We start from the raw sequence: 14604 nt of genomic DNA on the forward strand, positions 1-14604 counted from the left end.
GTGACATCAAACCTCTTTCTCGCATTTCTTCTATTCCTCTCTCTCTCTCTTTCTCCTTCTGCATACGGTTACAGGCTATCAATCGTAATTTGAATCCTCTGAAGCAGATCCCATATTCAACATGCTTCGTTTTCTGGTTTTCTCCGATCTATCAATGGATTCCGATTCTCAGTTTCCCCGCGGGAACCGATTCTCTCATCGAAGTTCGTTTCTGAGCTGCATTCATGCGCCAACCTTGCTTGCTTGATTCGCTACTCGCAGCTTCGGTGTATCGTGGATTCCGCTTTCATGGAACGAGTTGCCGGGATTTTAGTCTCCGCCTACACCGGCGAGGTGTTTTCATCTCCTGAATCCGTTTGGTTGCCGAGAAGCTGCGAGAAAATAAAGGTAAAATATAAAAACGGTTATCCTAATTGCACCGAAACCTATCTGTTCTAAGAATTCTCCTCTTTTAGATGCTTTTTAGCGAATAGAATAATCGTTTTAGTTTATTTTTGGCATTGTCGTGGTATCACGTGGTGCTTCTTCTTGTCGTACACTTAGCCGTGTATTTTCATGTTATCTACGTTTCCCTGAGATGGTTTTTACGGGAACAGTGACCACTTTTTGACGGAGACGTCCGTTTGGATCTCACCAAACACCCTTGACACAAGTGGTAAGGAGTTTGTGTTCCCGAGGTCTCGAGTTCAAGTCCTACTAATAGAAAAAATAGTCTTAGGAGAGCCATCTCTGTTTTGGGTCCGACAGTGCCCGAACAGGATGAATACCAAGGGTGAACCTCAATTAACCAAGAAACTACAAGTACGGAGCATGCCAGTTTAGTTCTTTTTGTTTAGTTAATCGTGTTATTCTATTTTATTTTTGCAATTTTCAGTACAGCTTTACTTCAGTAGTGGACTTTGTTGGTTCGTTGTTTTGATTACATCAATTAAACGTAAACTTTACCCTGTCGAATGTCCTAACTTTTGTTCCCTCACTTATTGCTATTATCCTTTTCTTTATTTTCAACAGCGAGGTTGGTATTTCGTCAGGGAATACTCCTTTGGGTCTAACTGGAGGTAGTATAGTCTATAATTAATGTGACCTTTAGTTGTACCTTTGTTTTACGGTAAAAATTGAATAACACCCTGGTTTGTGATTTGTTCTATCGTTATCATTAAAAAAAATATATGCTGACCGCATGAGCTATCTCTTGCAGTCCGCCTATCTAATCTAATTTGTTATAAAAGTTGGCGGAAAATAACTTAAAGAGTAATGGAATTAACCGCTGTGGAATCTGATTGAGATATCTGACCACATTTATTTTCCTAAAACATTGACACATAGTTTTATCATTTGGTGTAATCCACCTTAACCCGCACAATGCCCAGGGTGCCTACACCCTCCAATCCTCCAGCCTTCTTATCTGCTGCCCATTCACCAACTATGTCAGTGCCCCTCTCTCCGCTAGCATGTTGGACGGCAGCAACTATGACAAATGGACTTTGAATATTAAACTTTGGCTTAAGGTGCAAGCCTATGCGGACCACCTCTTCACAAAGGCTGATTCTATGTCTACAATTGAGCGCCCTAGGTTGACTAAGATTGATGCCCAAATCAGCAGCCTCACAAAATCCACTATTCATTCATCTTTGAAATTGATCTTTTGTGGTCACGTCACTTGCAAATCTGTCTTGGAGCAAGCTAAAGTCCTTTATACTAGTGATACTCGGCCCCTTATGAGGTTTTCCATAACCTTATGAGCGTCATTGCGCCTCGAAATATTGATGACTCTATGTTTGCATCTTTGGGGAAGATTGCTCTCTACGATTTCAATGAGCTATTGGCCCATGCAGAGATACCAACTTATAGGACTCCTATATAAACATGTAATAAGAGTCTCTAATCGAGAATCAAGAGAAAAAAACAAAATATTATTGAAAATTCAAAGATTAATCCTCATTTAGGCTTATTTGGATGTCTTGAGAGTAAAACTCAATAATCTTATTCTCTTCATCGTTTCTTTTGATTTCTGTTGTAATTGTGAACGTAGAGAGGCTGCTCTACATATGTTTGACATTTGTTTACTGCTGGAATTCGATTTGGTGGTTTGGAGTGATCCTATATATGTTGTAAAGAACCAATTCAACCCAAAAGCTTAAACTGTTGGGTGAGGCTACATTAATGATTTTATATATCTTGTTGGGGTTCCATTTGCAAGGTATGGGACTTGGAGTTCCACATTGGTTGTATGGGCAACTAATGTGGGGTTTATAAGGCCTTGGACACTCCCACCCTTTGAGCTAACTTTTGGGGTGGTGCACCTCAAGGTCTCATCAAATTAGGGAAGCGTGGTGGAATGTTGGGGTTCCATTTGCAAGGTATGGTTGTATGGGCAACTAATGTGGGGTTTATAAGGCCTTGGGCACTCCTACCCTTTGAGCTAGCTTTTGGGGTGGTGCATTCCAAGGTCTCATCAAATGGTATCAGAGCATCTATCACGTGGAGTTGTGCGTGGAGGCACGCACTAGGGAAGCGTGGTGGAATGTTGGGGTTCTATTTGCAAGGTATGGGACTTGGAGTCTCACATTGGTTGTATGGGCAACTAATGTGGAGTTTATAAGGCCTTGGGCACTCCCACCCTTTGAGCTAGCTTTTGGGGTGGTGCATCCTAAGGTCTCATCATATCTCAACACGCCCCCTCACACGAGAGTCCACTGGGCTTGAAGGGTGGACAATGCACAGGCCCACCTACCCGTGCGAAGGAAGAAATTTCACTAGAAAGAAAGTAGGGGGCGGCGAGGATCGAACCCGGTACACCAAGGCTCTGATACCATGTAAAGAACCAATTCAACCCAAAAGTTTAAGCTGTTGAATGAGGCTACATTAATGGCTTTTATATATCTCAACACGCCCCCTCACACGAAAGCCTACAGGGCTTGAAGGGTGGACAATGCACAGGCCCACCTATCTGTGCGAAGAAAGAAATTCTACTAGAAAGAAAGTGGGGGGTGGTGAGGATCGAACCCGGTACTCCGAGGCTCTGATACCATGTAAAAAACCAATTCAACCCAAAAGCTTAAGTTGTTGGGTGAGGCTACATTAATGATTTTATATATCTCAACAGATGTATAGGTTGAGATTGATTAAAGGTTTGATTAATATTCTTATGAAATTCCATTGTACATCGGTTTCTCAGACACCGGTTGGAAGTTTTGAGTTTAGTGGATGATCGACCTCGGTTTGAATGTTTCTCTCTAGTGGTTTGAGAGTGAACTAGGATAAATCTTGGTGTCGTCTCTTCTTTTCCCTATCCTTTTTAGTTTTTGCTGTTATATCTCTGTATGTGATTTTTTTTGGATTACATTGATTTTGTTTTTGGGTTGAAAAAGATTCAATTTCTTTTCTATCATGTTTTGGTGAAGTTTCTTGAAAAAGGGTTTTGAAATTTAAAGTTTCTTGCAATAGAAGTTAACCACAATTCTCCCCCCTTTTCACTCGTGGATTCAACTTGGAGTAAGTCTAAAGCAAAAAGGTACTCCGGTCAACAAAGGAAGATATCAAATACTTCTATGAAACCCTATGTATTTATCTTACATCAAAGCTACTTGTAAACTCATCTGGCTAAAACAACTGCTCAAGGAGCTCAAGTTTGGAGACATTGGACCAACAACTCTCATTTGCGATAATCAAGTTGCTTTGCATATTGCTTTCAATCCAATGTTTCATGAAAAAGCCGTGCACATTGAGATAGATTGTCATTTCGTTAGAGAAAAGGCTTTCTCGAGAGTTAACTCAAACAATCAAGTGACTCTTTAAGACTTTGAGTGGTCCTCGAATAGATTAGTTGCATATGATTTATATTGAAAATAAAAGGTTTTCTAAATTGATACATTTGATTTACAATGATAAAGAGTATTTATACAGGAGTAAATGAGAAAAAAAAAATGAATAAGAATGACTTAGCAATGAGTCATCAGCTTTATCCTATCTATAGAAGAAAATTCAAAATTCAAATTCCTATTAAAGGTAAAAATCAATCACTAATTAATAGGAAATAAGAGCGGAAAGATTTTTTACACTCCTCAAGTTGGGAGATAGATATTGATCATTCCCAACTTGCCAATCAGATCTTCAAATGCTGGTCTATGCAGACTTTTAGTGAAGATATGTTCTTTGGTGGGGATGTATGTCATGCACACACTTCCATCATCTAATTTTTCTTTAATGAAGTGACGATCGACTTCAACATGCTTCATTCTGTCATGATGAACTGGATTCTGAGCAATGCTTACAGCTGCCTTATTAGCTCAATACAGCCTTATGGGTAAAGAATAGTTGATCTTCAATTCTTCAAGAAGTCTTCTTAGCCAAATTCCTTCACAGACTCCATGGGCGAGTCCTCTAAATTCTGCTTCGGCACTACTCCTTGCAACAATAGTTTGCTTTTTACTTCTCCATTTTACTAGGTTGCCCCATACATAGGTGCAATGTCCTATAGTATATTTTCTATCAACTGCAGAACCTGCCTAATCAGCATCAATGTGGATTTCAATCATCCTGTTGTATTGCTTGTTAAAGAAGAGTCCCCTACTAGGTGTATTTTTGAGATTCCTCAAGACCCTGTAGACTGCCTCAAGATGTTTCTCCTTTGGTGAGTGCATAAATTGGCTGATCATACTTATGGCGAAAGCAATGTGAGGTCGGGTATGAGACAAATAGATTAATTTATCAATGAATCTCTGATATTGTTCCTTATCCACTTCTTTCCTATCTCGATCTCTAACTTAATGTTGGGTCCCATAAGGGTGTCAACTGGTTTGCATCCCAACATACTTGTTTCTTGAAGCAGGTCTAGGATGTATTTTTTCTGGGAGATAGTGATCCCAATCTTACTTCGTGCCACTTTCATGAAAAGAAAGTATTTGAGGGCTCCAAGGTCTTTCAATTCGAATTAATTTGCTAGATATTTTTTTTAAGGAATCTAGCTCTTCATGATCGTCACCTGTAATAATTATGTCATCCACATAAATTATAAGAATAGCAACCTTACCATCTTTTGAGTGATTGTGGAAAAGGGTATGATTAGTTTGTGCCTGTAGGAATCCCTTCCCCTTGACTGCTTGAGTGAACTTTTCAAACCATTATCTAGGAGATTGTTTGAGCCCATAGAGAGACTTTTTCATGTTACCACTTGGCCAACTCCTTTCTCAAAACCGGGTGCAGGATCCATGTACACTTCCTCATGTAGGTCACCATTCAACAATGCATTTTTCACATTCAACTATGGTGGGGGCCAATCAAGAGTAGCTGCCAAGGATAGAAGAACTCGGATAATGTTGAGCTTGGCTACTGGGGCAAAGGTCTCTTGATAGTCTATCAGTGAATCCTTTTACTACCAATCTTGCCTTGTTGTTGTTGATACTGCCATCAGCATTAAATTTAACATTAAATACCTATTTGCATCCCACTGTTTGTTTTTCTCTTGGTAATTCCATTGTTTCCCAAGTTCCATTTTTTTAGGGCATCTATTTCTTCAAGTACAACATTCCTCTATTTGGGATCCTCAAAAGCCTTATGAATGTTGCATGGTATTCTTGTGCTATCCAACACTGTGTTGAATGCACGGAAACCTGGAGACAATTATCATAGGAGATATGTTGAGAAATAAGATGGGCAGTGCAAGATCTAGTACCTTTCCATAAAGCAATCGAAAGATGCAGGTCATCAGTGTGTGGACATTTTGGACTGCTGGAACTGGACTCTGAAGTGGATTCCTGGCAGTGTAGAGGTTTTGGATTGTTTACACTTTGAGGAGGCACCCTCTTGCTATAGATTAGCAATGGTTGCTGCAACTCAACATCTCCCCCTGTTTCTGGATGTGGGGACTGTGGAAGAGGTAACACTGTGGGTTCAGTAGGAGGGTCAAACTTATCTTCAATCTCACTTAGAGGCTCCCCCTGAAGAGAAGACTAGGTAAAGTAGGATTATGTTTCAGAGAAGGAAACATCCATAGAGACAAAGACTTTACGCAAAGACGGGGAATAACATTTGTACCCTTTTTGAGTAAGAGAATATCCAACGAAGACACACTTGTGAGACTTTGGGTCAAGTTTGGACCTGTGATGAGGAAGGATGTGGACAAACACGAAACAACCAAAAACTTTAGGAGGAAGATAAGAGATGGATCAAATGGAAGGAAAGGTGTGGAGAAGACATGATAAGGGAAACTTAAATTTGAGAACAGGGGAAGGCATTTGGTTGATTAGGTAAGAGGCCGTAAGGACGGCTTCCCTCCATAAGTATTTGGGAACATTCATAGTGAACATAAGGGCACAAGTAACTTCAAGAAGGTGACTATTTTTTCTTTCAGCTATACCATTTTGTTGAGGAGTGTTAGGACATGAACTTTGATGAATAATGCCATGGCGTAGAGATAATCTCCAAGGACTGAATTAAAGTATTCTTTACTATTGTCAGTACGAAGGATTTTGTCGGAGGTAGAGAATTGAGTTTGTATCATGCCATAAAAACTATGGAAGACTAGTGCACTTTCTGATTTTTCTTTCAGATACCCAACAAACCTTGGTGTGATCATCAATGAAGGTGATAAACCACCGAGCACTTGATAAGGGAGAAAGGGGAAGATTCTTTATAAGTCATGGGAGGATATGTGACTCGAGAGTGTTTTGCAAGTGGACAAATATCACAAGAGAAAGAACTGTCATTACTAGTATAAAGAAGATCTGGTAACAACTTTTGAAGATAATGAAAATTAGGGTGCCTAATCTACGGTGCCACAACATTGCGTCAGTACTAGAATTAGAAATGAAACCACAGAGGCAGCTTTCCACGAAGGCAGCTTGAGTCTTAACTAACAAGAGTTAGCTGCTCAAAGTAGTAAATTCCTCTGTCTTCTCTAGCACTGCCAATTATCCGCTCCGAGCCCTGTTCTTGAAAGACACACCCATGAATTGAGAACGTTATAACGCAATCAAGCTCAAATGTAAATTTACTAATAGAAATGAGGTTACTCGCCAAAGTCGGCACATATAGAACAGATGTCAACGTAATATCCTCAAGAAAGTTTAACCGACCCTTTTCCTGCGATTCGTGAAAAACTTCCATATCTAGTTTTACTCAAGAGGTCTCATAACATGGAGTGTAAGAGCAAAATAATGTTGGATTACCTGTCATGTGATAGGATGCACTAGAATCAAGAATCCAACGAGTGTTATTATGGACATGAAAGGCAGTACCTTGTTGGGCCACGGAACTGGTGATTTGCAATGCCAAACTTTTTCAGATGATGGCGTGTTGGGCGCAACGAAAGAGACGGGTGAAGCCATGAGAGAAGACAAAGTTTACCCAGAAAAGTCGCAGAAATTTTTTTCCGACGGAGTTTGATAGTGATGACGGGCTAGGTTCTGCTCAGTGTTTGATTAGGCCTTCGCAAATGGGTTGTTATGTTGAAGGGGATTTCTAAATGGCTTGAGTACGGTAAAACAAATTGTATGAGATTCGATGAATAGTGTCTCCGGCCTGAACAATGTGTCTGACGTGAACAGTGTTTTGGCAGACACGTGAATAGTGCACGAACAGTGTTTCCGGTAAGAATAGTGCGTGTTTGGCTAGGACAGAACTAGGGTTTTTTATGGATGGAACATAACTTAGCTATTGATATCATATTGAAATATAAAAAAGGGTTTTCTAAATTGATGCATTTGATTTACACTGATAGAGAGTATTTATACAAGTGTAAATGAGTAGAAAAAAATGAATAAGAATGACTCAACAATGAGTCATAAGCACTATCCTATCTATAGAAGTAAATTCAAAATTCAAATTCATATTAAAGAAAAAATTCAGTAAAAGCGGATTTATTTTTTACAATTTATATGCACCAAGCTTGGTGCATATGATTTATATGCTTCGGCTTAAGGGAGAGTATTAAAAATAGAGTAATTTAGTGTGAGGTACGAAGTTCCACATCATATATATCTTTTTGTAATTCCTTTTCATTCAATTATATAATAGTCTCTATTAAATACACATATTTTAGTATATGCCTCTTGGTTCCTTATATTCAATAGCTATTTATTATATGTAATTTGGTAAATCCTAGACAGATCCTATTCTGATTTTTAGGTACCAGATTTGGGTCCTAAAATCATGGTTAAAGATACCCAACATTTGTGTATATTGTAACTTTCTATTGCAATGGAAATGAGAGAATTCCATCCTTTCATCTTTTATCCTTATATGACGCACCCACAAACAAAAGGAAAGAACCAAGAAGAACATGAATATAGAAGAGCTCTTCAATTCCTATGAATAGGACTCTGTAAAGGATCAATGTGCTGAACACCAAACTGAGGCGGTAAACATGTTAAGGGATTTATCATGATAGAATTTGTATCTCGTTGTATATGATGAGATTATATATATATTTCCTATTTCTAACCAAGTTCTAATTTAAAGTATTTTTCATGCATGTTTCTGTGAATAGAGGATGATTAGCATTTGAACAACCTGCTTTGTGTTTATATTTCTCTGCCCACCCCCTCAATAGTGAATTTTGCTTTTTAGCAACTTCATTTTTCTTGAAAGTTAGCATCTTAAACTTTTGTATTGTTTTTGTTTTTTTACTGAAATCTGGTGATCATTTGCAACGGGAAACATGTTTGTAATGGTCATATAGATTGTACTCTGTCATAGATCTCTGTTATTACTATACAATAGCTAAACTGAGTATTACGATCACAACATTATTCAATTACTGGTTTTTCTATGTTGACAGGGAAACTGCAAAGCGCTTGCCTCAGTTTTACTCTAACGCAATTTATCTGGAGTACAATGTGGTTCTTAATTATTATTGGCGGGTGCTCTCAAGTTTGCCACGGATGGTACAACATTCTTCACTTTGTTGGTTTTCTCTTCATGCCTGAAGCGACCATTTGGATCTGAATGATTCAATTTTATTGGATTTAGGTATGTCAATAAAATTATATATATATATATATATATATATATATATATAGAAAGAAAGAAATTTTATTCTAGATTCTTTTTTTATACCATTAAATATCTTCAAACTCTGTACATTTAGTTGCTGTTAGATGAAGGCTCATTAATAATTTTACATCTAGTATGTCCCCTGTAGAGCTCTTTTAAGTGCTGTGGTTTTGTCCCCCTTTTTACGATTAAATGAAATTGAGTCAAGAAGTACAAAAAGTTGGGTAATATTAATCTTTCATTTATGACTTTTAAGTGAAATTTAGGTTGATATTATACTTGGATGCATCCTACTTGTGGTAGGTTTTTTTTTTTTTTCATGCATTGATGTTTGAATTCATTTGCAGCAATATTGTATTTCCTTTTTCTGGAAATTGGAATCCTTGTACTCTATATGCATTGATTTTATCTGATATATTGATAACATCATCGATGCTTTATTCTGGTATTTGTCACCTATTTGTAGCCAGTAATAATTTTTAACACAAAAATACAAGTAAAATTACACATCAATTTGGAGAATTTCTTAATTAATTCAGTCTTAACTTCACATTAAGATACTTCGTTGTTTATCGCATACATGCTAGAGTTGCTTTTTTTTCATATATAATTTCAAATAAAAATCTTTGAGCTAAATGGTTTGTGGCATATATGCCACATTGTTTATAGGAAAGCATCAAAATTAAAATGAGTCCATTTTTCTTGATAGCAATCAAGAAGCACTTATCTCCTGTAAATGCGTCAGTGCAATTGCAATCTGCTGCAATCAAAACAAATCTGATGTCAATGCATTTGCATCATGATCAATGGTCTACCAACTAAATGATCAAAGATCATACCCTAATTTTGTAGTTCCTGAAGGTGACTCGTAATGTTGTTGCTGTGGCTGGCTTAGTTGGAGATTCACAGGTACTTCCAAATCCTCTTCTATGCCTAGACCATTTGAAAGGACAGAATTTCTGTTTGTTCCATTCTCATCCTTTGTTCCATAGACCTGGGTTAGTGAAACTCAGTTTTATCGTTCAGAATAAAACACCTAGCAAGGTTGTCCTCAAGTGGATTGTAAGTTTTAAGAGATTATTTTAGTTTGTATTGCTATCCAAATCAATACCTTCTTTTTCAATTCCACGTTTTCCTGACAAATTAGGTTTACCTTCTTATACAGTTCCACATTTTCTTGGTGTATGAGGCTTCCCTGCAGAAAATAAAACAAATATTTCAATTAATGAAAATAGTGAAAGTATTAGTTTCTTTGTTTCAAGACTGACCTTTCGATTTAATTCCTCTATTTCATCCATTAAAAGTTGATCCTGCATTAGTTAATCTTATGTTAACTATTGTATCAGCATCAAACTTGAGCACTGCATTTTGGATAGAAAATCTAAACCTTTTTCATACGGACACCGCGAAGGCTAATTTCCAGTTGGTTCTCCAAACCCCGTAATTCTTTTACAGTCAAACCTGACAGTTCTTCCCCCAGCATTTGCCTGTTAAGTCATGCAAAAATAAAACTTTTGGACTGGAACCTTAAATAATTGTGTTAACTATCAAGGCTAGAGACAATGAGTATATAATCCAGACAGTACTTTTTCTTTTTGGTATTTTTACTATTTGGCAATATCCGAGAGATGCTTCCAGCTCTTTGTATTTCGTAAATATAATTTTATTAACACTTTTATTGTCTTTTCAAGGGTTGTTACTTGGAGAGTTAAATTATGTTTAATATATTTATAAGACCTGGCTTCTAGATCCTTATTAGTTTCCTTTGAAGCTAGAACTTCACTCCTTGTGATGTTTCTTCCAAACTCTTTTAAGTTTTTAAGCTTCAACAGTTGTCTTACTCCTAACGTTATTGATATTATTTGAATTTGGAGAAGTTTGGGCCATGCTATCCATGACTGCCTCGCCTAAAAATTCTGTTCATCTTTCCAAGTGTATTTTCATGGCCATGCATCATTTGAACCATGTTTTTCATCATTCCAGCCATCTTCTAGCCGTGTTATCTTTGTAACACCTTTCATTTTTTTGTGTTGCTCTCCATCCTCTAGCAAGATGCCTTATTTTGCTAAGTTGCCTTTCCAACTATGGTTTTTGGAGCCCGCGTTATATTTTTGGGTTGTTTTAAGTGTGTTTATTTGTAGTGAATTGAGAGTTTAGTAAATTCCAGCTTACGGGAGATTGTAAGAGTACTGGTCTAAGTTTATGTCCCTAAGGAGGACAAGTCTGATTGGGAAAAGATTGACAACCAACTTCTGAGTATCCTCTGGCAATCCATTGATCCGATTGTCTTGGATATCTTTTATTCATTTCAAACTTGCACTGAAGTGTGGGAGGAAGCAAAAAACCTCTACACTAATGATGTTCAGCAGCTCTATTTCATCATCTCTCAGTTTATGGAATTGAGCAAATCATCCGACATTCAAATGGAGACATATATTGGCAAGAGTCGCTCTTTGATGCAGGCATATTTGGATATGCTGCCTTACCCTACTGATGCTACTGCATATCGGAAACAGGTGGAACGTCTCTTTATGGTTGCCACACTTTCTGGCCTTCCCGAAGAATATGATAATGTTCGTGATACTATCTTGACTAGTGGAGAGCCTGATCTATCCATGACGTATCAGCGTCTTCTGAATTTGAATAAGAAATCTGCTCCTGCATCGTCTTCTGCTGTTGATTCTACTGCTCTAGTTTCTCGTACTGATTTTCGCGGGCATATTGGAGGCGGACGTGGTCGTGGTAGAGGCCCAGGAGGCCCAGGAGGACGTAGCCCAGGAGGTCGTGGCCCAGGAGGCCCAGGAGGTCCAGTCGGACGTGGTCAGCGACCTCGTTGTCATTACTGTCAGCAACTTGGTCATTATGAGGAACGCTGCTACACCAAGTATCCTCACATGCGACCTTCTTTTGCTGCTAATGTAGCTCAATCGGATACTGCTTCAAATGGTTCAGTCTCTCTCTCCTCTGAAGAATATGCAGCATTCCAGGCCCTTCTCAGGAAGTCCTCTCCTCAATCTCAGGCCTCTGCTTCAGAAACTGGTAATCCTGTTGCTTGTGTTTCTCATTCTGCATCACTTGGTCCTTGGATATTTGACTCAGGTGCTACTGATCACCTCTGTGGTAATAAGGAACTCTTTTCTTCCCTTACATATTCTAATAATTTACCCTCTTTTACTCTTGCTGATGGAACTAAGGCCCCCGTTCATGGGATTGGACAAATCTGTCCAACCTCCTCATTGACCTTGACATCTGTCTATTACATTCTTCACATCCCTTATAATTTAATATCGGTTAGTAAATTGATCAATTCTCTTAATTGTATTGTCACATTCTCAAACCATTCTGTTTCTGTGCAGGACCCGGGTACGGGGAAGATGATTGGAGTGGGCCGTGAGTCACGGGGTCTGTTCTACCTTGATGTGCCGAGTCCTTCAGTTGCTTGTTCTCTCACAGAATCTCCACAACTCATCCACAGTCGTCTCGGGCATCCTAGTCTTGCGAAATTGCAGAAGATGGTTCCTCTTTTATCCGGTCTTCAAACTTTAGATTGTCAGTCATGTCAGCAAGGAAAGCACATACGCTCCTCCTTTGCTAATCGAGTCAATAAACGAGCTGATGCTCCTTTTTCCATTATTCATTCAGATGTTTGGGGTCCTAGTCGTAGTGTGTCTATTTTAGGTTTTCGGTATTTTGTCACCTTTATTGATGATTTCTCCCGTTGTACTTGGATTTATTTAATGAAAAACCGCTCTGAGTTGTTTTCTATTTATCAAAAGTTTTCTGCTGAAATTCATACTCAATTTGGTGCTTCTATTCGTATTTTACGTAGTGATAATGCTAAGGAGTATGTTTCTGTTGACTTTTCTCACTTCTTAGCCACACAGGGTACTTTACACCAAACCACTTGTCCTCACACTCCACAACAAAATGGAGTAGCTGAACGTAAGAATAGACATCTCATTGAGATTGCCAGAACTCTTCTTATTCACATGCATGTTCCTCTTCACTTCTGGGCTGATGCAGTCCTTGCTTCTTGCTTTCTCATCAACCGCATGCCTTCATCTGTGCTTAATAATGATATTCCTCATAACTTATTGTTTCCAGATGTTCCTCTCTTTCCTCTATCCCCACATGTTTTTGGTTGTACCTGTTTTGTTCATGATCTCACTCCTGGTAAGGATAAGTTAACATCCAAAGCCTTTAAATGCATTTTTCTTGGTTATTCTCGTCTTCAAAAGGGTTATCGCTGTTACTCTCCTGACCTCAAGCGTTACTTAGTTTCCGCGGATGTCACCTTTTTTGATCAACAACCCTTTAATTCTATCCCATCTCCATTGTCACAGGTTGATCATGTTCTTCCTGTTCCTTTTCTTGACTTGTCTTTGCCAGATGCAGGTGCTTCTACTCCAGATAAGCCATCACCTATTGCTCCAGTACCTAAGGACCGTCCACTTCTCACTTATCAGCGTCGTAAGACAGTACCTCCAGTCGACTCGACCCCTGCTGACTCATTGCCCTCTGCAGTTGATTCTTCCCCTCCGGATCCTTCACCAGAGGCTCTTCCCATTGCTCAAAGAAAAGGTACACGTACTACTCGTAACCCTTATCCTCTTTATACCTTCTTGAGCTATGATCGCCTTTCTGCTCCTCATTTCACCTTTGTTTCTAGTCTTTCTTCTGTTTCTATTCCTAAGACCACAGGTGAAGCACTTTCCCATCCAGGATGGCGCCAAGCGATGCTTGATGAGATGACCGCACTTCATACCAATGGCACTTGGGACCTTGTTTCTGCTCCTCCAGAGAAGTCTATAGTTGGTTGTCGCTGGGTGTTTACTGTGAAAGTTGGACCTGATGGCCATGTTGATCGTCTCAAGGCACGCCTAGTTGCCAAGGGTTTTACTCAAATCTTTGGCCTTGATTATAGCGATACATTCTCTCCCGTCGCTAAGATGGCGTCCGTCCGCCTATTTCTTGCCCTTGCTGCTGTTCGTCACTGGCCACTCCTTCAACTTGACATCAAAAATGCCTTTCTTCATGGTGATTTACAAGAAGAAGTTTACATGGAGCAACCACCTGGTTTTGTTGCTCAGGGGGAGTCTGGGAAGGTATGTCGTCTTCGAAAATCCTTATATGGTCTCAAGCAGTCTCCTCGAGCATGGTTCAGTCGCTTCAGTTCTGTTGTACAGGCGTTTGGCCTAATTCGCAGTAAAGTTGACCATTATGTATTCTATAGGATTACATCTCCTAACAAGTGCTTCTATTTGTTAGTCTATGTTGATGACATCATCCTCACCGGAAGTGATCAAGACGGAATCCATCAGTTAAAACAACATTTATTCAGCGCATTTCAAACAAAGGACCTTGGGAAGCTGCGTTACTTCTTGGGAATTGAGGTGGCGCAATCTAGACAGGGCATTTCTATCTGTCAAAGGAAGTATGCCTTGGATATCCTAGAGGAAACTGGTATGTTGGGGTGTAAACCAGTTGATACACCAATGGATCCTAATGTTAAGTTATTGCCCAGACAGGGGGAGCCGTTATCTGATCCTGGACGTTATCGAAGGCTGATTGGGAAGCTCAATTATCTTACTGTGACTAGGCCAGATATTT

The 14604-nt window shown here is 39.1% G+C and overlaps 1 protein-coding gene and 1 long non-coding RNA gene across 12 annotated transcripts in view; one reads left to right on the top strand and one right to left on the bottom strand.

Moving 5' to 3' along the window:
* Positions 1 to 14604, top strand: part of LOC133303461 (uncharacterized) — a 22028-nt gene continuing 7424 nt past the window's right edge. For 3 of the 9 annotated variants that reach the window (XR_009750469.1, XR_009750472.1, XR_009750470.1), the window contains exons 1-2: positions 1 to 387; positions 8780 to 8970. This is a non-coding gene — a long non-coding RNA (uncharacterized LOC133303461). Of the gene's footprint in view, positions 388 to 8779; positions 8971 to 9663; positions 9904 to 14604 lie in introns of all 9 variants that reach the window. The other 6 variants (XR_009750471.1, XR_009750474.1, XR_009750477.1 and 3 more) reach the window with 3 other exon arrangements.
* The window catches only part of LOC133303460 (MADS-box transcription factor 23-like), a 27667-nt gene continuing 22686 nt past the window's right edge, over positions 9624 to 14604 (bottom strand). The window contains exons 5-9 of one of the 3 annotated variants that reach the window (XM_061503371.1): positions 10382 to 10481; positions 10263 to 10304; positions 10148 to 10189; positions 9834 to 9988; positions 9624 to 9754 (exon numbers count right to left, since the gene is read on the bottom strand). In XM_061503371.1, the coding sequence (XP_061359355.1) occupies positions 9736 to 9754; positions 9834 to 9988; positions 10148 to 10189; positions 10263 to 10304; positions 10382 to 10481 (358 nt within the window). In that variant the 3' untranslated portion in view covers positions 9624 to 9735. Of the gene's footprint in view, positions 9755 to 9833; positions 9989 to 10105; positions 10190 to 10262; positions 10305 to 10381; positions 10482 to 14604 lie in introns of all 3 variants that reach the window. The other 2 variants (XM_061503368.1, XM_061503370.1) reach the window with 2 other exon arrangements.

This window comes from Gastrolobium bilobum, unplaced genomic scaffold (genome assembly GCF_033153095.1).
Source record: "Gastrolobium bilobum isolate Gb01-03AN ecotype WA unplaced genomic scaffold, APGP_CSIRO_Gbil_v1 utg7546, whole genome shotgun sequence".
Classification (NCBI taxonomy): Eukaryota; Viridiplantae; Streptophyta; class Magnoliopsida; order Fabales; family Fabaceae; genus Gastrolobium; species Gastrolobium bilobum.